Source organism: Brassica napus, unplaced genomic scaffold, assembly GCF_020379485.1.
Source record: "Brassica napus cultivar Da-Ae unplaced genomic scaffold, Da-Ae ScsIHWf_2397;HRSCAF=3098, whole genome shotgun sequence".
NCBI lineage: Eukaryota > Viridiplantae > Streptophyta > Magnoliopsida > Brassicales > Brassicaceae > Brassica > Brassica napus.
The window spans coordinates 727-20627 of record NW_026015745.1 but is presented as its reverse complement, the minus strand read 5'-3'; the positions used below and the strand labels follow the sequence as shown (position 1 = coordinate 20627).

At 38.4% G+C, this 19901-nt stretch overlaps 5 protein-coding genes and 1 pseudogene across 5 annotated transcripts; 1 reads left to right on the top strand and 5 right to left on the bottom strand.

Annotated features, from left to right (window-relative positions):
• Positions 1-264: 264 nt before the first annotated feature.
• LOC125575135 lies at positions 265-5280 on the bottom strand (annotated as a pseudogene).
• Positions 5281-6331: 1051 nt separating this feature from the next.
• Positions 6332-8716, bottom strand: LOC106359044 (serine--tRNA ligase, cytoplasmic). Its single transcript, XM_022705709.2, has 10 exons — positions 8562-8716; positions 8309-8468; positions 8171-8241; positions 7917-8078; positions 7739-7853; positions 7462-7655; positions 7285-7388; positions 7036-7219; positions 6770-6949; positions 6332-6677 (listed from the first exon to the last, which is right to left on the bottom strand). The coding sequence occupies exons 2-10, from the start codon at positions 8439-8441 to the stop codon at positions 6465-6467; spliced, it is 1356 nt and encodes a 451-aa protein (XP_022561430.2). The 5' UTR covers positions 8442-8468; positions 8562-8716; the 3' UTR covers positions 6332-6464.
• A 315-nt stretch (positions 8717-9031) lies between these two features.
• Positions 9032-12071, top strand: LOC125600810 (pentatricopeptide repeat-containing protein At5g27460-like). Its single transcript, XM_048773403.1, has 2 exons — positions 9032-9641; positions 9829-12071. The coding sequence occupies exons 1-2, from the start codon at positions 9375-9377 to the stop codon at positions 11014-11016; spliced, it is 1455 nt and encodes a 484-aa protein (XP_048629360.1). The 5' UTR covers positions 9032-9374; the 3' UTR covers positions 11017-12071.
• Positions 11917-14137, bottom strand: LOC125600811 (mevalonate kinase-like). The gene is made up of 6 exons (XM_048773404.1): positions 14000-14137; positions 13579-13715; positions 13160-13409; positions 12840-13087; positions 12355-12762; positions 11917-12252 (listed from the first exon to the last, which is right to left on the bottom strand). Exons 2-6 carry the CDS (start codon positions 13709-13711, stop codon positions 12146-12148), a joined length of 1146 nt encoding a protein of 381 aa, XP_048629361.1. The 5' UTR covers positions 13712-13715; positions 14000-14137; the 3' UTR covers positions 11917-12145.
• A 125-nt stretch (positions 14138-14262) lies between these two features.
• On the bottom strand, positions 14263-16092 carry LOC106359106 (signal peptidase complex subunit 3B). Its single transcript, XM_022705701.2, has 6 exons — positions 15879-16092; positions 15617-15664; positions 15002-15064; positions 14838-14891; positions 14649-14735; positions 14263-14561 (listed from the first exon to the last, which is right to left on the bottom strand). The coding sequence occupies exons 1-6, from the start codon at positions 16002-16004 to the stop codon at positions 14436-14438; spliced, it is 504 nt and encodes a 167-aa protein (XP_022561422.2). The 5' UTR covers positions 16005-16092; the 3' UTR covers positions 14263-14435.
• A 1794-nt stretch (positions 16093-17886) lies between these two features.
• Positions 17887-19455, bottom strand: LOC125600794 (E3 ubiquitin-protein ligase ATL31-like). Its single transcript, XM_048773378.1, has one exon. It carries the CDS (start codon positions 19335-19337, stop codon positions 18195-18197), a length of 1143 nt encoding a protein of 380 aa, XP_048629335.1. The 5' UTR covers positions 19338-19455; the 3' UTR covers positions 17887-18194.
• Positions 19456-19901: the final 446 nt, after the last annotated feature.

Here is a 19901-nt window from a genome sequence, read left to right as displayed (position 1 = left end):
ACAATCCTATGCTCTTCTTCCCATGTCTAGTTATGTTAAAGATGAAACAGTAAGGCTTTGGGTGTACATAGGATGTGGAAGCTCTTTCTTGGGTGCATGCTTAGATTTCAGTTTTTATCTTCAGGACATATACTTGTAACTGAGAGTTTTTGAACACTGATTTGAGGTACATATAGTGAAGTGAATTGACTTGTAAAAAAAGCTCATGAGGAAGTGGATACGGTGGCTCCTCTCTCAATTGATAGAACAAGATCCCACATCAAGGAGACACAAGTTCTTTTGTTATTGATAAAACTCAACACAATGTCTATTGTAACTATATGTTCTCTTCTTTCTCTTGTCCCTTAATGTTCCTACAAGATCTTGAAAAGCCCATTTTTCTATTAATCTTCTAAAAAACAGTACGCTGGTTTAAACTTGGGATAAACAAACTCAGAACAAGAGATTTGCCATCTTCGTTTCGCCTTCACACCTTGAGACACTGGCTTCTTCATTCTCAAATCTTCTCAGGCAGAAGCGCTCTTTCTTGCGGCATACACACGGTATGCAGCCAGTCCAACGACCACAGCAGCAGCTCCAACTGTTTTATACGAAGTTTTTTGTCAATGGGTTTTGTTTGTTCTTGAGAGAAAAATTGTGTCAAGATTCAAGAGACCATGGAAGTAAACGTACTTGAAACAGCCATAAGAGAGCGGTTGATCAGCCTGTTGTAATGTTTGCGGCTTTTTCCTGCTTCCGTCTCTGGAATACTCAGATGAGGATGTTGCGCTGCAGTTACGATCTTGCGGAATAAGTTGTTGAAATCACCCAGTTTGGAGCTGATGGATACCGGAGGCTCTATTCCCATATCTTGTGTCACCTGCAGTGTGCATACACATTTATATATACAAATTATTCGAGCTAATTTTTATTGACTCAAGAGATCAATAAGAACCTTACCCTGGTGGATTCTTGTATGCAAATTGGGAAGGAATCAAGATCGTCTTTCGCTGAGACCATGAGGCAAGGGACCTCATATCCAGTGGCCTCTCCGTGAGTTGCAACTTCTACAAGCAGCTCAGTCGCTCTCTTCCATGACGACTCGTCAGAGCTGGAGTGAAAAAAAAAATCAGAGGATGATAAGGGATATACTTAAGCATGTTTTTAACCAATCAAATAGAAGGAAACATTACCTGTCATACACGAAGACAGCTATGTCACACGCAGCCAACGACTCCTTGGATGAAAATAGCCCTTTAGCTCCATCATCTGGAATTTCCCTCATCACGAGAGTTTTCTTTGCACTCTGCACCCAGAGAATTGCAATTTTCAGATTAATGAGCAAAGGTAGGCCTCAAAAGATGCCAAAACGCATGCATGTACCCATAGAACAATTCATCAAAGATATCTAGCTAGTTTCCCGTCTCCACGTCACCAAACTAACACTCAAGTTTGCCATTCTTGTTCAATGTTTTGCACATATATCTTTGTGAGCAGACAGATTGAATAAGTATTCCCACTCACCCCAGAGTCATCCACCATATTTACTGCATAGCGCTCATCAGTGGTTGATCCCTGATTTTCATATGACCTAGAACATGAAGAGACATAACTGTAAACCACATGGAGAGGTCATCTGAAAAAAGAGGAAAATTTTCTGCTCTAACAATATGCAAACGTCTCCATGCATTAAAAAACATGAAAGGAGTATACTCTTTTTTTCTGTTTATATTTTGGAAATGCAATAAGTTTCGGTACATACCTTCCCAGAAAGCAATTCAGTAATGCAGATTTTCCAGCGTTATTGGGTCCAAACACATAGCACTGGAAAACTTTTCTTTCACATTGTTGCTTTTTGCGATCTAAACGTCTTCTCCTAGTCAGACGAATGGCAGAAGATGGATCACCAGGGAATCCAATGTAAATCAAATATTCCACACTCTTAGCTGGTTCTAGTAGTGTCATCAGTGACCACTGCAAGGATAAAATTTAAGTGATTCAATGGACAACTTAGTAAAACTAGTTCCCAAACAATAAAGATAACGAAATCAACTAAGAGTTGCAAAACCACATAAAATCAAATGAGAAGTTGTATATGTCCCAAACAATAAAGATAGTAAGATACAAATGCAATGAATGTCTGACAGAAAGAATTGCATGACATTTAATCTGTCAATCAACAAAACCAAAACAAAAAATGAAGCAAAGATGAATGAGTATTCTGTATATGTGTTTTGCATGCATACAAAATGGTTCCTTTCTTGAGCATGTGAAAGAGGAGAGTACTGATTACCAGTGACAGGAAAGCGTCACACGATAGTCCTCCAAGGGCAGTTTTCTCTGCAGCACCATCATAAGGAGCATCTTTCCAAGGACTGACATTCATAATTTATTGTGGCTTTTTAATGAAGTGGAGATTATCAAAATCAAAATTACAAGTTCTTTGCTTTCTGAAGGTGGCAAAGGTACCTTTCAGGTGCAGTTGAAAAAAGATCCTCGATCTCTTGAGGTCTCAGATTATTGTCCTGCAAAGTGAAAACTCATTATGACAACTATAAAACTGCAACCCAAGCCCATTAGTTTTAAATTAAAAAAGTACCTCATCGTCATCAAACATCATAAACACTCCTTTCAAGAATTCGATTGCTACATCTGTCAACTCGACACTCTACAGAAACAATGAACACAATCATTAGCTGCACAACGCCAAAGAAGGCAAGTTACTGTGAATATAAAGTATCACAGCAATGAAACAAATACGCATCCAAATTCTTATTGCTGTTAAAATTCAAAAACAATATCGATTTACAGCTCATCCAGTGGCAGATGACTACAAAACCCAATAAATACAAAAAAGTACAATGGATTCCGTCACTGCAATTTACCTGATCAGGCGTTCGTTTGAATAATGAAGGTGGAAGCAATTCATCAGCAAGTCTTATTTCATTGTTATACCCAAACTTCCTAAGTACAGTCCATGTTGTCTCGAGCCTCCCTTTCTCAATAAAAAGCGCATGTAGAAACAGGAAGCCAGTCACTGTCAGTCCTCTTTCATTCACACCTTCTGGCAACTTTTCTTGTACAACCCTCTTAACACCTTCAATTTCAGAAGGCTGCAATGGTGCATGAAAGCACTTGACCTATTTGGAAACAGCAATTAGATGTGTCATCGGGATACGAGATTCAAAACTTCTTTAAAAACCTGAAGGATAGGCCAGAGCCAATTCGATGAAGAAATAGCCAAAACACATGAAACACAAGAAGAGAAAATAGAACCTGAAAATCATTTAACTCAGCCTCGCTAAGAGCACCATCTCTGTCCTGATCACATAGTATAAAGATACGCTTCAAGGCCCTTACACACCGGGGCTTCAATGCCTGGGCTTCTTGATCGAACAGAGGTCCAGTTGGGTGAAGGACAGTTTTTTGAGCATAATAGAAAACTTCTTGTGCCTACAGGAAAGATCCTTTTTATTAGAATCATAGTTCAGGCCTAAAATGTAATGTATACTTCGTATTCTAAAGTTGTTTTATGACTAGGCATTCCAATCTATCCCTGATAAAGTGCAAACCAATCACGATAGTAACCACTTCCAAGCGGAAAAAATTGGCACAACTTAAGTCCTTCGAATTTCTTAGTAAGACGATCACATGCCTAAGCTACATCGAATCAAATTCGGTGCCATGTTTGAGCAAAGACAAACATTATATCTCAAGAGGAATAATAGAAGTCATGAAACCTGGAGTTGCTTCAGGGCAGAGCACTCGATACAAGTCTCAATCTCCCGGAACTGCTGCATTATAGGTGACATCACTTGTTCGAGGCTGACCTGGTTGTTGTCGTCTCTGAAGTCAAGCTTACAACCCGCTACTATTATAGGAACTTTTACCTGTTTTAATAAAAATAGATCACAAGCCAATCTTAATAAGAAGCACTTAAAGCTTAGGAAGATCAACAAGATACACACCTGCTACAACAACAAGATTAAAATGACTAAACTTAAAACCAAGAGATCAAAATCAAACCTCTAATCGCCGAAGCTCTGGAAGCCAGTATGTAGTCAAACCTTCAAGTGTCTCAGGTCGATCACAAGCATACGTCAAAACCACCGCATCAGCCTGCTTCAATTCCTCGGCAACCATGTTCCTATCTTCCGGCCTGAACCACACAAGCATAATTATCAAAAACATACACCAAGAAAGCCGCAAACCATAAACAGCTCTCTTTCCATATAACATACACATCTGGTACATTACTATACTAACAACGATAACATATGAGCAAACAGTAACCCTACACAATGTGGCTCTCATTTATGTGTCGCGCGACCTGGGACATGCGACTAAGATTATGTTCGTACCTGCGACTAAGATTATGTTCGTTTAAGTGTCGACCTGCGACTAAACCTGGACCTACGACTAAAATTATGTTCGTTTAAGTGTCGACCTGCGACTAAACCTGGACCTACGACTAAAATTATGTTCGTTTAAGTGTCGACCTGCGACTAAACCTGGACCTACGACTAAAATGTTCGTTTACGTGTCGCGCGACCTGTAGATTTGCGACCAGCATATTTTTAAGTTTTAGTCGATGTTTCTTCGGGCGACTTGAATCAGAACCTGCGACTGGTAGTGCGATTGCGCGACATCAAAACGAACTACAACCTGCGACCAATCGCAGGTTAGCAAAACGAACAACAACCTGCGACCAGTCCAGTCGCATGTGGCTCGATAGGTAAACGAACAGGGCCTGTTCACTCATCTGCCATAAGGCAACTAACTTCCCTCTCCACATCACCATAAGATCCATTCTGTTATCTACAGTCTCTACACTAGCATCACTATCCTTCCAAGCAGACTTATCATTCTCCATACCTGGAGGAAGTGTCGACAATGGTGACGGGAATACCATCAGGGAAGAACTCAAAAGGGAGCTTGGTATCAGGCAACACGGGAGGCACATTGGGAGGGAACGAATCGGTAGCCGCAGCAACAATCAAGCTCGATTTTCCAGTTCCCTTGTCACCAACCACAACGATCCTCACGGATTTGAGCGAGCCGGGACAATCAACAGCAGCAGCCGCCATCAGGAAGAAACTGCAAAATCAAAAAAATACGATTTAACCTAATATACACTCAGATGATTAGCGATTCGAGAGTTAGAAACTCGAGAATCGTAAGCTCGAGTTACGTGAACGAGGAGAGGAAAGTAAGGTGAGATCGAAGATTAGGTAACGGAAACGAGAGATAAGCGCTGACCTCTAAGGTTGGAGAGTGAGGGGGAGACGCGAAGGGTTGAAAACCCTAGAGTTTTTGGGTGTGGGGGGAGGAGGAATGTGGCGGTGACGATGAGGAGGAGAGGAGAGACTAATAGAAAGCTTTCTATTCTAGTGGCATTTCTGTAAATACCTGCACTGTAATTTTTTTTTTTCTTTTTTGACAACCAAGCATAAATCATTTTTCTAAAAAGAATTTTTTTCATTTTCTAGTATTTTACCATTTTTGCAGAAGTGTTATTTTACCATTGTGGTTGTATTTTACCATTTTTGCAAGTGTTATTGAGTCAATACCAATGTTTAAATTGAATTATTCTAAAGATTACACGAAGATGTAAACCTGATTCATATTTCTCGTAACATATATTATGGCCAGGAAGACTTACTAGTCAAAAAGGAAAAAAATTTACATGTTGTATTTTCTTTCATATGGATCAAACACGGAAAAACGGAAATGCTCTTTGAAAAAACAGAAATGTTCTTCGGAAAATCGACTTGTCTGACCAAACACTTAATCTAATTTAAAAGAACAACTATTTATGATTTATATAGAAACTAATACTTTTTGGTTTAAATTGTTTTGCTAATTATTTGTGCTGACATTTTTCAGAACCTGCAAATATAGATCAAGTTCATGTTTTCAAAATTATATTGCAAAAGTTAAATGCATTTATCTCTTAAAGTAAAACCGACCATTCAATCAAAATTTTAATCATATCCACTAAATCTAAATCTGGTCTATCTCTAAAGTAAAAAACTGATCATTTATCAGATTTTTAATTATATCCACTAATTTTAAATCTGATCTTTAAGTAAAACCAATCATTCAATCAGATTTTTATTCCTATCCACTAAATCTGAATCTGGCTTTGGCTAGTGAAAGTGTGATTATATGAGTCATTTTGGCTGTGTGCTTTGTCTAAATATATCTAAGACTCAAATGGAATCAAGAAGCTTGGTTATTTTTCATCAAAGTAACACGAGAACGAATAACACAACTCTTATTTGTTTTACTTCCAAATTTTTACTCTTGAAGCAAAGTTTAAAACCTGTGAATGCGTAACTGAGAAGATGCATTCGCCAAAGAAAACAATCCGATGATGAATACGAAAAGGTAACACAACGTCAATCCCAAAATAAAGTTCCACAGAATCAAAGAAACACTATGATAGAAAATTTTCATCCGAGTTGTAATGAAGTCATTCATAATCAAGCTTTGGACTTTTTGCCTTTGGTGTCTGCAGCCACTGGCTTAGCCTTGAAAGGCAAAAACGTCTCTCCGCCCATGAAAGGCTGCAAAACCTCAGGGATCTCCACGCCATTCTCTCGCTGGTAGTTCTCGAGGATGCAGCAGATGGTTCTCTCGGTGGCGGTAAGAGTCGAGTTCAGCATGTGCACGTACTGCTTCGCCTGCTCATTGCTCTGCATCCAAGAAAACCCACATCAAAGTCATTCATTACACAGGGTCGAATATATTTGCTGACGAAACAAAAAGAACAGAGAGAGAGAGGTACCTTCTTCTGACCGTATCGGATCTCAAGTCTTCGAGCTTGGTAGTCTGTGCAGTTGGAACACGACACGAGCTCTCTGTAAGTCTCCGACGAAGGAAACCAAGCTTCCAAGTCGTACTTCTTAGCAGCTGCATCGTTCAATGCTCCCGAGACGATGGTAACGATTCGGTATGGAAGCTTTAGCTGCATAGGAATCATCATATACAATAGCCTAATTAGAAAACAATGAAAATTTTCACAAGGTTTGTAACTTTGAATATTGACATTACCGCTTTGTAAAAATCTTTCGAGTTCTGCATCATCTCGTCAAGCATTTTCCACGACTCATTCTCGTTAGGACTAGTGATGCAGAACTGTTCAATCTTCTCAAACTGGTGAACACGGAAGATGCCAAGTGTGTCTCTTCCGTGGGAACCAGCTTCCTTTCTAAAGCAGGACGAGTAACCAGCATATCTGGACAACAGGATTATCATGTCAATAGGTTGTAACTCAACAGTCTACTCGCTGCTAATGTTTACCTTATGGGAAGCTCGTTCGGAGGGATCCATTCATCAATATGGTATGCACAAAGAGGTTGCTCAGCAGTAGCAATAAGGTACTTGTCATCTCCTTCACCAGTCACCTGAATAAAAAAAACTCCTCTCAGAATCAAAACCCAGGACAAGACTAACAAAATAATTTAAACAGTGGAAGACCTTGTAAAGCTCTTCATCGAACTGCGCCAACTGTGCACACTTGGCCATGACATCCTTCCTCATGAAGAACGGAGGCTGCAGTCCAGTGAACCCTCTCTTTTTCAAGAAGGTCAGCCCATAGTTGATAAGAGCTTGGTTAAGTAGCAACCCATCTCCTTTCAGGAAAAAGCCTCTTGCTCCAGCAATCTCAGCACCTGTCGTCAAAAACACCATTCTAATGAAACTCCACAATACCGATTCAGGAGGTGACAAAATGTGTAAAGCCAATGCTTAGTACCTCTCTTGGTATCCGCAATGTCAAGAAGCTCAACAAGATCCACATGGTTTTTCAGCTTAAAACCAGGCGAAGCAACAAGCTTCTCACCCCAAACATCGATCACAGCATTGTTCGCCTGCAAATGAAAATCACTTGTGTAAATCACTCTCCTTTCACAATGCATACAAAAAGAACAAACCTCATCGTTGTCAACAGGAACAGAGTCGTGGATGAGATTCCCAACAGTCTCCAACTTAGCCTTCAACGCAGCGTAAGCTTCCCGTACCTCAGCCTCCTTCTCAGTAGCATCACGTTTGTTCTTCTCCGTTTGCTGAATCACCTCACTCGCATCAGCACCAGACTATTTCCAAAACAAAAGTTCCAATCACTGTCAGATCATTTAATCATCCTAAGTAATAAACACAATTGAGCTAGATATAATCAGTTACTAACGATCTTGAGCTTGGCGACTTGCTTGTTAAGCTTATTGAACTCCTTGCGGAAATTATCTACTTCGAATTGACCTGAAACAAAACGATGTTAGCAATCAAAGATCGATTCCGTAACGATTGAATCATGAGATGGTTTTACGCTGGCGCCATTCTTTGTCGAGCCTGATGATCTCGTCGACGACTTCGACGCTGGCGAATCTCCGGCGTTGGGATTCGCGGATGATCTCGGGGTTGTTCCCCTTCTCTTCCCGGAAAAGATTGATGTCCAACATGTTTTGTGTGTGTGTGCGCTCTTCTCTCTGTGAGTGAAAACGGAAACGAGGATATGAATCTCAAAAGCTCAATTAAACGGATTTGGAGATGAGAAGAAGCGACGTTAAGCGATAACTTACGTAGGAGTGTGGAGAAGAAGAAGGAGATGACTCTGCGGCGATTGATTTTTACCTCTGACGCGGAGAAAGTCTATCTAGGGTTTGTGTAAATTGATTTTCTTTATTTAAATTAATAACCAACATATCCCTTGTGTTTTACTAAATCACTAAAACAACCCCACACTTTTAGATTTGTAACAAAAACCCCCTTTCTTTCCATCAACAATCTTCGGAGTATTATCAAATCGGTCCCTATTTTTTTTTGGTGCAAATCGGTCCCTAATTAAAGCGTCTATTATAATAACTTTTCCACGTCGTGGCATTACCAGAGTTGAGAAATACTTCATCCATTCCACACATACTAAAAAAAAAAACATATCAAATCATTACAATAAATATATCATTTTCTATAATTTTTAAATTTTAATAAATTTTAAACAATAATAATTTAATAAAATCAATTAGTTTTATTGAAGTTCACATTTTTTTTATAAAAAATACAAAATTTTTATTTTTGTGAAACAATTTTTTTTTAAATATCTATCAACGGAAGGAGTATATTCAAGAAAATAAAATTACGAAATCTTAAATTAATCCAATTTTCCATCTTACTGACATGAGATAAATATAAACAAAAGCTTATTAATCACTCACTTGCAAGTCATTGCTGGCGTAACCTTATTATATATCACTCACTTGCATGACACTAGTTCTGCAGATAATTTTGTTTATGGGCTTAGCCCAGCATATATTTTAGAGCCCAATTTGTATCTGTCTCTTCTTCTACTGTGAGATTCTCAAGCAAGAGAGCCTCTGCAACTATCTCAGGTAACAATGTTCACCAGGTTTCGTCTAATTACGAATAAGACTTTCTCCACCACCACCGTTCTCAGGCTCGTCTCTTCACGCGCCTCCACTGATACATCATCCATATCTCACCGAAATCACTTGAAGGAGATACTGAGAAAGAACGGTCCACGACTCAGCGTCCCTTCCCTGCTCCAGCAACGACTCGACTCGGGCCACGCCGTCACGTTACCTGAGCTCCGGTCCATCACCAACCGCCTCATTAACTCTAACCGCCACGATCTCGCACTCCAGGTTCGAAAGCCTCTCCCTTTACCAAACAACAATGATATTGGATACATAAAGTTTAAATTTTTCTTTTTAGTTAAAAAAAAAAAGTTTAGATTTTTCCTTTTTTTAGTTCAAAAAAAAAAGCTTAGATTTTTCCTTTTTTTAGTTAAAAAAGAAAAGTTTAGATTTTTGCCAGTGATGTTTTGTACAGATGATGGAGTGGATGGAGACTCAAAAAGACGTTCACTTCTCTGCCGACGACACGTGTCTTAGATTGGAGTTAATTATCAAAAGCCACGGCTTGAAACAAGCAGAGGAGTATTTTGAGAAGAAAGCTTCAAAAGCATCTTATCTTCCACTGCTTCGTGCTTATGTTAGGGATAAACTGGTTCTTGAAGCTGAATCTCTCATGGAGAAGCTGAATGGATTGGGGTTTCTCGTCACTCCACACCCATTCAACGAGATGATGAAGCTTTACGAAGCCACACACCAGTACGAGAAAGTGGTATTAGTGGTTTCGTTGATGAAGAGGAACAAGATACCGAGAAATGTTCTTTCTTACAATCTCTGGATGAACGCTTGTTGTGAAGTATCCGGTGTGGAGTCTGTTTACAAGGAGATGGTTGATGATAAGAGTGTTGAAGTTGGGTGGAGCTCTTTATGTGCTCTAGCGAATGTTTATGTGAAAGCTGGTTTTGTTGAGAAGGCGAGTTTGGTGCTTGAGAGTGCGGAGAAGAAGTTGAACAGAAGCAATAGGCTTGGATACTTCTTCCTCATCACACTCCATGCTTCTTTAGGAAACAAGGAAGGAGTTGTGAAGCTTTGGGAACGTTCAAAGTCTGTTTCCGGCAGGGCTACTTGTGCAAACTACATATGCGTGTTGTCATCCTTGGTGAAACTTGGTGATCTTGCAGAGGCTGAAAGGGTGTTTAGTGAATGGGAGAGGACATGTTTTAACTATGATGTTAGAGTCTCCAATGTTCTTTTGGGGGCTTACATGCGTGGTGGAGATATCCGCAGAGCCGAGGCGTTGCACCACCGTGTGTTGGAGAGAGGAGGTGCTCCAAACTACAAGACTTGGGAGATTTTGATGGAGGGGTTTGTGAAGTGTCAAAGTATGGAGAAAGCTATCGATGCTATGCACCGAGCGTTTGAACTGATGAAGGACTGTCATTGGAGACCGTCACAAAAGATTGTCATGGCCATTGCTGAGTACTTTGAGAAGGAGGAGAAGATGGATGAAGCTAACAGATATGTTAGAGATTTACATCGTTTAGGTCTTGCAAGCTTACCGTTATACAGACTATTGCTTAGAATGCATGAACATGTCCAGAGGCCAGCTTCTGACATCTATGAAATGATGAAGTTGGACAAAATTATAATGGATAGAGAAAGTTAAGGGAACAAACATTAAAGAATGTTACCATAGTAGAAATCTTTATGTGCCATGTTATTTAACAAAACATTGTCAGAGTTCATACTTCTTTCAATATAGTCCAACTTCTCAACATGTCCATTATTAGGCATGGGATCTTTATGTGTAAGTTATTTAATTTTCTGAAAATTTTATTTAGTTTTCTTAATTCTCCTATATATTAAATGAGAAATCACTTAAGTGATAAATTTAGAACTAATTAATATCACTTACCAAATAATCTAAATAATATTACAAGTCAAATAATAATTCATGGTAACTAATTGTCAAAATTGTAGAAAGTGTAATGTTTGATCAATTCTTTTTATATTTTTATATACTATATAAAATAATGAATAGAAAACAAATTATAGAAATGATATAATAATTTTATATTCATATAAAATATAGGTATCTATAATAATTATAATCTCTTAGTTCATTTATGCATAGATAGTTATCTTTTTTAGGGCTGGGATTTTGAACTTGCCGAACCGAACTGGAATTTTTGGTTAGTTCGGTAAAGAGTTGGGTTTGATTCGGTAGTTTTTTTTTAAAAATAGTTTGTTTTTCGGTTTGGTTCAGCATTCAATTACTTCGGTTTTCTTAATAAAATAACTAAAAGAAGTTATAACCAAACCATATCAAACAGAACTAACCAAATTTCAAACCAAACAAACCGAAATAACTGAAGTAACCAAATTTAACCGAAAATAATCAAACCTATCATCAATTTTATCATAACTAAACCAAAATATAATTGAAATCAAAAAATTTGGTAGGATTTTTAGAAACCGAACCGAACTTTATTATGGCTTAATTCGTAAGATTTTATGTGCCTAGTTATCTTTATGTAACAAAACATTGTCAGTTCATACTTCTTTCAAGAGAATCCAACTTCCTATCATGTCCATAATCATGCATTAATTTCTACAAAAATAGGAAGAGACTTCACATGGAGAGAAAGCATTTTACATAATAGTAAAAAAAAAAAAATCAACTCTTTGAACTTCTAGTTGCAGCCTTCTAGTAGACAGTGAGCAAGTTTAAGAATGGTGTGAGAAGCCAAATATGGTGTTGTTAACCACATAGCATCAGGGATACTCCAGTCTGATCAAAAGCAAATCTCAGCTCCTTTACCACCAATTGAAGCAGTGAAGCACTGAAAACCACTGGACTCTAGCTCTTCCACCACTTTCTCCACCACCGTCCCTGAAACCACTTCATTTACCAAAGAAGGATACAGCGTCAATGAGGGACAAACAAATTCAAGAACTCAAATTCCTCAATAAAGAATGATTGAAAGTTTCTGAATAAGGATACGTGTAGGTAATAGAGTGAGGACGCAGCCGCCACCACCAGCTCCAGTCAGTTTTGAGGTAAGTTTGTGCTTGAGAGTGGTCTGTATAACGGTATCAATCGAGCTGTGGCTAACCCCCATTGACTCCAGCAAGCCTTGGTTCATCTCCATGAGTTCTTTCACACTCTCTTCTTTCTCTGTCACCGAGATGTCATCTTTGGTTTGGATGATCGCAGCCACCTCTTTGCTTATAGAGTCCACTGCATTGAACACATAGTTCATCGCCTCTGGATGTCTGACCTTTCTCTCTGACACGCCAGAGACCAGAGCCTTCGTGTTCCGACCAACTTTAGTGTTGGTGATTAACATCCTCAGAGGCATGTTTGACTTTAACCGAGTTATCTCCCCTGAGCAGAACTTGATCATGTTCCCTGCAACAACCACAAACACACACAAATGGTTTTCATCTGATGAGAGGGTTTTGGATGTTTTAAGAGTTGAAACTGACCGTATGCACTGACGGTGTTGTCTATCCCTGAAGGCTTCCCATGGATGATCTTTTCTCCTTCAAACGCCCATTTATTCAGCAGCTCAAGATTGGTTTCATCTAGAGAGAACCAACCTTCACCATGAGTTTTGTCTGAAGTAGAAGATGCAATGAGAGCAGCTGTGAGAGCTACACAGAAAGCTGCTGATGAACCGAGGCCTGACCCGTATGGAAGCTCGGTTGTAATGATGACAGTAGCTGGAATGAATCTAAAAAAAACACAACAACAAGACTCAAACAATCTGAATAATGTCCTTTGAGCTCAACTTGTTTTTATTTACCCAAGGATGCTGGTGTATAACCAGAGGAAGGTAGAGATCCCAGAGGAGAGCTGGATCTTTGCCTCTGGAATGTTTTGCTCTTCAACCAAAACAGCTATTGATTTAAGTGTCTGGCTGGAGCATGAAGACGGCGTTGAACGGGAAACATTGCTTGAATCGTAAGCAATCCCTTCTTTGAGTCTGGATACAGACCAAGTAAACTCCAAGGAGAGGTCCTTGAGTTGAAGTGTAAGCCTATCATTGTTCTCATCTATCAAACAAAAAAAAAGAAAACAACCATCAATGTTAACTTCTTCCACATTTGATCTGAATCCATCTGGTACTAAGGTCAAGTCATTTGCTAATTAGACATGCTTCTAGACTCTTACATCAACACAATGTCCAAAAGATTATTACATGAACATTCCAAAGTCTAGAACCTGAATGAAGAGGAAGGCGGAGAGTGACGTAAGTGTAGAGATCAATGGCTGCAGCTACAGCTGTGGAACCATGAACAACAGCGTGTTCTCCTGCAAGTATGATCTTCCCCGGAGCTCTCGCTTTCACTTCCATGTTTCTAAATCAATGTTACATAAACAGAATGTCAAGGAAACATACAGAACCATTAACAACAATAGAGTCTATGTAACTGGAACACCAACTCAAGAAGAGATATATAACAGTGACGTTGTTACAAAACGTGAATCAGACCAAATGGTATTTGTATAATTGAGATCTGAATCAAACTAAAGACCAAAGCTTTGGACTTCACAACCAAAATGGTAAAAAATGTGAATCAGATCAAAGCTGCTCGGATCCCAAAACAAAAACGAAATTTTAATATTCCTTCTCTTATTGTACCTGGAATTGCCAAGAACAGAACCCCTAGAAGAAGATGGACACTGTCTGGAGAAGCCTCCTCAATCTTACTTTTCATTTTGGATTTGTTTTGTTTGGTTTTCACACGTGTTTTAAAGAAGAACAGGTTGGAATGGAAGAAACGTAGGAGACACACACAGTCCCATACGCATTTAGCAACAATGTCTATTTCTATTAGATGAGAAACAAGAAGACATAAATTGCGCAACAGAGTACGTTTGTGTTAAGTTCTATGGACTTATGGCTTATTCAAAAAATATATAATCTTTATGAAGTTAGCAATGCTAAAAGAGTCAATGAAGGATTAAGTCTTTTGAGTTATTAGCTCATAAGTTCATTACAAAAACAATGTTTCAAACAACTGAACAAACATAACTCTCTTCATTCCTAGATGATATCCATGAGGCCTCTTTCATAATCATCTGTACGCATTGGGTAGACGATAACCAGACATGACTATTTTGTCAGCAAACATCTTGCCAGTCTTGGGCATGACATGCCAGTGGAGTGTCAAGTTGAAGTCTTTCCCTCGGAGGTTGTGTCCCTACAAAGATCCCATTAACAACAACATATCAGAGATACTCTCTTGCCCCCCAGTAAGAGTTCTGTAAGTTTCTTTTGATATATATACCTGGTCTATGAAACGGTACTTGTTTGAGATTTGAATCCAGAAGTTGGCTTCCTCTTTCTCTGGTATTATAGCATCCCATAGAGAAACCTGCCAAAACGTCAAGTACATGGCATGTCAACAAAGGATGTCCTCATCTAACATTAGAGGCATCAACACACAAGAACCACATAAAGCAAAGTAGATTCATACCTGATTCAGTGAGTTCTTTGAGGTTTCATACTCTGCTGCTACAAAAGCGAACACCTGCAAAATGTTTTGGTTTATGTTTGTTTTGTGTTCTTCCAACCAATATTCAAAAAGAAGTATCCAACAAGACAGTATGAGATAAGGGAGACCTCAGGTTAAAGCATTACCTGCTTTGTGTTCCAAGTAAATAGTGACTGCAAGTCTGCTGTTATGTTCAGTGTCAAGCTGACCTGAAAACACGTAGTAAAATTCAAAGCATTTAAAATATATATATGCAACTGATAAATGGCAGCCTGATGACTCGATAAAGAAGAAAAAACTGCTGGTGTGCTGTAAAATAACCGAGTTTGTACTTCTTTAACTAATATAACATCTGAAGTATATTAATCAACTTCTACAATTTGAGTTCAGTCAAGAGTATGTTTATATTTTACTACAAATGTTCAAAAGAAAGCGTGGCATCTAAATCCCTATGACCATAAAAGTCAAGAAACACTAAGCATTAAGATGTCTCTTTACAAAATCTCATACCAAAGCACAAAGTTAGAAGTCATGACTCTTAGCCTGATTTCAACCATCAAGAAAAGAAAAAAGAAGCAAAAGTTTATGTTCACTTGAACTCCACACTCTTTAGATAGACAGAGAAGGAAGTGATGATGAAATAAGCATTGATTTATCAAACAGATACACTCAAACATATATTGTAGGCTCCTCAAACCAAGCAATTATCTGATGAATTAGAAAAAAACACACAAGGAAGGGGCAAGACAATGAAAGCTAACCTCATCATTTCCATGGGGTTGCTTCTGAAACCAATTGATATTCAATATCTGCACACCACATCACAACCCATTACATAAAAATTCAAGCTTTTTCACAACCCATATAACAAAATTTCCAGAAAGGCTCAACCTTTATCAGTTTCTTACCACAAGAGAGGATAGAATCTAACACAGTTAAGGATCTAAAACAACTTAACTGTATCATGCACATATAGACCCAGTATGCACTAAGAGATCTCTTAATTTAAAAAAAAAGGCAAACCTGGATCTGAGCAGAGGGAGTTTGGTTACTGAAGTTATCAGAGAAGGACGCAATCGCGCAGATGAAGGCTAGTATTGTGACAGCGAACGTGAGGAGAGCGTTCGCTCTGTACCCAAAAGAATGCATCTTCTTTAAATCACTCGTCGAAACGTTTCTCCACTAGGAAGGAAGAAGAAGAAGAAGAAGAAGAACGTTTTTATTTATTTTATTTAAAAAAAATAATTAATTAATGTTTTATTTATTTCCTTGACTGACTGATATGCTGCAATGTGATTGGCCAAGCCACGTAGAATACTAATGTGATGATATAAACCGGCATTGCGGTTTACAATATCACCGGTTCAGAGATTGATTGATCGGATATGTCTCTCTGGTGAAAATTGTTCGAATAATATGTAATTTAATTCTATATATTTACATCTTTTAAATATATGTAATTCTATACATTTACATCTTTTAAATGTTTTGCTAGAAGTTTGATTGGATGATAAAAAAAAATAATTCTTTTATAAAAGATCTACCAATCAAAATCCAAAACTAGACATAAAACCGTAAAAGAGTTGATGCAGAGAGTGGAGTATAAATGTTCACTGATCCAGTCCGATTCGATCTTAAAACTTGATTATTGCAGCTAGGAAATCAGTTTCTTGATCATCTTTATCGTCTTGTGGCAAACCAAAAAGATAAAAAATATTGTTGTGTTCAGGATTAGATATAGGATTTTAAAAGTAATTAACATTTATTAAAAATTTTAACCAAAAAAAATTCATAATTTAGAAACTTATTTCTATTTATATAACCTCTACAAAAATTGAAAGTCAAAATCAATATTTTGTTGGGTTGTACATATATCAGACCCTGAAGGTGTTTGTGATTGCCCAACGATCGGATGGCACTATAAGATCATCTCTAAACAAGCTGCATGTAGTGTGGAGGGGAGTGAATGATCAACCTTTTACTTTATTAGGATTTTAGTTTCGTTTCTCGTATGTATATCATTTTATCTGCCTAAACACTTTTGTAACCACTCTCGTAACCTCTTACTAAAATATTCCACAGAAGGATCAAGGATATACACTTTTGTTTTTGGTAAAAAGATGGTTGGAGTTTGAAGATGCTAAGAGAAAAGTTACAACATGCGGCAAGCACATATACTAAAAAGAGTTACAATGGTATCTTGTTTGTCACATCATCGTGTGTAGTAAGAATATAGGCAACAACGATGAATTTGTATTCACGTTTAGAATTATTGTATAGTCAACGGAACCTTCCTTGGAATTGAAGGATGGGATTATTGGGTACCCGTTATCATGAGTTTTGGTAATTTACACATTATCTTTCCAGAACAAATTTGATTAACTTTCATACGTCAATTTGTTGAACAAGTAACCTACGGATCCGTATAAAGGCGGTGACCAAGTCTTTGTCCATCTTTTTTGGCTGTCAAAAGTCATCGTCTATCTAGATGACATACATAGGGAATGAAGTTGCCATATTTGATACTCCAAGTTTAATTAGATTAAAAAGATTTTCTCAGACTATTTTTGGCCCCATGTAACGGGAATCTCGTATTAGAAAGTTCAAATGATTAATTGTCGGAGCTCAGTGAGGATAAGATTATATGAATTGTATGATTCTAATTAAAACATGGAGTAAGTTTCAAATCAAACTCAAACATGAGTACACTTTTTTTATTAAATCCGTCTACAACACTAGCCCAAAAAAATTAAACAAGTAAGTTGCTAACAAATTTATTAATTATGAATTATCGTATTCGTTGAGTAAAATAATTATCATGTTAGTGATTTTTAATTATTTAGAAATGAATTTTATGATTAACAAACTGACAATTCTAACTATTCAAAAACACATACTATATTGGTAGCATACGAATTAAAATAGACAATCAAATCCATTACATTTTGCTAAGATACACTACCAAACCAAACTATTACATTTCTAACTACTAAAATATATTTGGAAGCCTTTATTCAACAAGTATATTCTATATCTTCTCTTCTATGTATCCTTGGTCGACGAATAAGACTTTTCTTGTTTGTTTCTTAAAGAACAGAGAGGTCAATCTCCACCCAATACTACTCATTGTTCTTTGTTTGACTTTAATGGTCGATTTCTTTCTGAAGAAAAAACATAATATAAAACAATACAATCTCCTTGTCCATGGGATTGACATTAAAAAAGGAAACATAATATAAATATCTTACATCAAAAAAAGGAAAAAGAAAATAAAAGAATTGCGTAAAATCTTTTGTATGAACAACACAAACTTTTTTTATAGAATAAGACAGAAGCCACCTAAACCGGTAATCTAACGGAACCACTAGATAAACCAACTGTACCCGTATGTTGACCTCGAACCGATGATGTTCCTTCACCGTCTTTATTAACTTCAACTCTCGGCGAAGGAACCGGCGTAGTCCTCCACATAAAAGACGGGTTTCTAAGAAAATTCCATCGTTCTGCTCGTACCGAATCACCGGTTGGACTTGTTACTGCATTTGCTTTGACACTACCGTTACCACCTAGCCTAATCGAACCATCGTCCCTACTCCTCCACAAAAACGACGGTGTTTTGATAAACAACCACCGGTCCGACCGAGCCCTTGACCGTTCAACCGGTTTACCACTCCTCGATCGAATCAAAAGACTATTCGACCGGTTCATCTTCCAATTCGCCATAATCTTTTTCCTTAACTCTTCCGGTAACCTTAACGTAAACCGCTCGGTACATTCTCCAGGTAACACCACCGAATGCCCCGTCGTGTGCGACCTCGGGAGCTTGACACGTGCCACACTCCCGTCTTCCACCGCCGGTTCAGGAACCACCGTTTGCTGCGACTCGAGATCAATTTCGGTTACCACTTCCGGTTCGACCGGCCCAGCTGTTGTCTGCTCTTGCTCAGCGAGATTGGTCCGGCAAACCGGACAAGTCACGTGACTCTTCAGCCACGCGTCGATGCAGTGAGGGTGGAACACGTGATCGCACTTAGGCAGCAAACGCAGCGTTTCGTCGTCCTCGAACTCGTTCAGACATATCGCACACTCCAACGCGCCTTTACCTATCTTCTGCGTCTTTACTTCAGAGTAAACGAAAGTCGGGAACGTCTCGAGCATCTCCGCGTCTAGCCCACGCGCCACCGTCGCGTTTATCACTCTCCTCGCGCCTACACGTGGGTTAACGCTGCCGCCGTCGGATGCGCTGGTGCAGTGACGGAGGTAGATGGTGAAGAAGCCCATGAAGAAGAGAAGAGCGATCACCACCACCACGACAACAGCCATGACTGGACTTAACCTGCCGCCGTAGTCATACGGGTTGTTCGGGTCGGATTGGCTCGGTTGACCAGAAGCTAGCTCCGACATGGTTAGTAGTAGTAACAGGACAACAGCTAGTAAAGCTGGTTGCTTTCGATTAGGACCACCATCGAAGAAGCTCTTCATGCTTAAAGGTTTTGTTTTTTTAATTGAAGTTAGTTATGAGGAGAAGAAGGTGAAGTTTATAGAGAAGGTTTATTTGAAAAGTTGAAGGCTTGGAGAAGAAGAGAGGAGGAAAGACTCAAAGAGGGTGGTGGGACCAGTTTGGGGGTTGTGACATCAGCAAATGTGTCACTAGCTGAGCTCCACGTAGACAGGGAGACTTTTCCAATTGAGGTGGGAGTGAAAGTCATAATAGTTCGGTGACTTTGAATACGTTGACATGGTCTTATATATATATATATTTTTTTTTTTTACATGGTCTTATATTTCATTTATCAAACATATTATATGAAAGGAATCATTTAAAATTGGTCAATTTCAGATTCTTTTACCCATGCATTTGCAAGTTTCATTCATAGTATTACTGAAATCTCTTGACATTTTAAATTTTTAGTGAGAAAAGTGTAATAAGTTGCATGTTATGGTTTATAGATTTCATCAACTTTAGAACAAGTTAGTGACATTTGTTACCATGCTATATTCGTTTTTTTTAATGTTAATACAAAAATTTGGTTAAACAAAAGGGGT

What these genes read in the sequence shown, in the direction of transcription:
- LOC125600811 (XM_048773404.1), bottom strand. Translation starts at nt 13,711, where the DNA reads ATGGAAGTGAAAGCGAGAGCTCCGGGGAAGATCATACTTGCAGGAGAA. An exon ending in TTATACACCAGCATCCTTGG is followed by an intron (nt 13,088 to 13,159) that starts GTAAATAAAAAC and finishes TGTTTTTTTTAG; the next exon opens with ATTCATTCCAGCTACTGTCA. An exon ending in CCTCACTCTATTACCTACAC is followed by an intron (nt 12,253 to 12,354) that starts GTATCCTTATTC and finishes TGGTAAATGAAG; the next exon opens with TGGTTTCAGGGACGGTGGTG.
- LOC125600794 (XM_048773378.1), bottom strand. Translation starts at nt 19,337, where the DNA reads ATGAAGAGCTTCTTCGATGGTGGTCCTAATCGAAAGCAACCAGCTTTA.
- LOC125600810 (XM_048773403.1), top strand. Translation starts at nt 9,375, where the DNA reads ATGTTCACCAGGTTTCGTCTAATTACGAATAAGACTTTCTCCACCACC. An exon ending in GCCACGATCTCGCACTCCAG is followed by an intron (nt 9,642 to 9,828) that starts GTTCGAAAGCCT and finishes TGTTTTGTACAG; the next exon opens with ATGATGGAGTGGATGGAGAC.
- LOC106359044 (XM_022705709.2), bottom strand. Translation starts at nt 8,441, where the DNA reads ATGTTGGACATCAATCTTTTCCGGGAAGAGAAGGGGAACAACCCCGAG. An exon ending in CGACAAAGAATGGCGCCAGC is followed by an intron (nt 8,242 to 8,308) that starts GTAAAACCATCT and finishes GTTTTGTTTCAG; the next exon opens with GTCAATTCGAAGTAGATAAT. An exon ending in AAGTCGCCAAGCTCAAGATC is followed by an intron (nt 8,079 to 8,170) that starts GTTAGTAACTGA and finishes TTTTGGAAATAG; the next exon opens with TCTGGTGCTGATGCGAGTGA.
- LOC106359106 (XM_022705701.2), bottom strand. Translation starts at nt 16,004, where the DNA reads ATGCATTCTTTTGGGTACAGAGCGAACGCTCTCCTCACGTTCGCTGTC. An exon ending in CTCCCTCTGCTCAGATCCAG is followed by an intron (nt 15,665 to 15,878) that starts GTTTGCCTTTTT and finishes TGTGGTGTGCAG; the next exon opens with ATATTGAATATCAATTGGTT. An exon ending in CAAAGAACTCACTGAATCAG is followed by an intron (nt 14,736 to 14,837) that starts GTATGAATCTAC and finishes ACGTTTTGGCAG; the next exon opens with GTTTCTCTATGGGATGCTAT.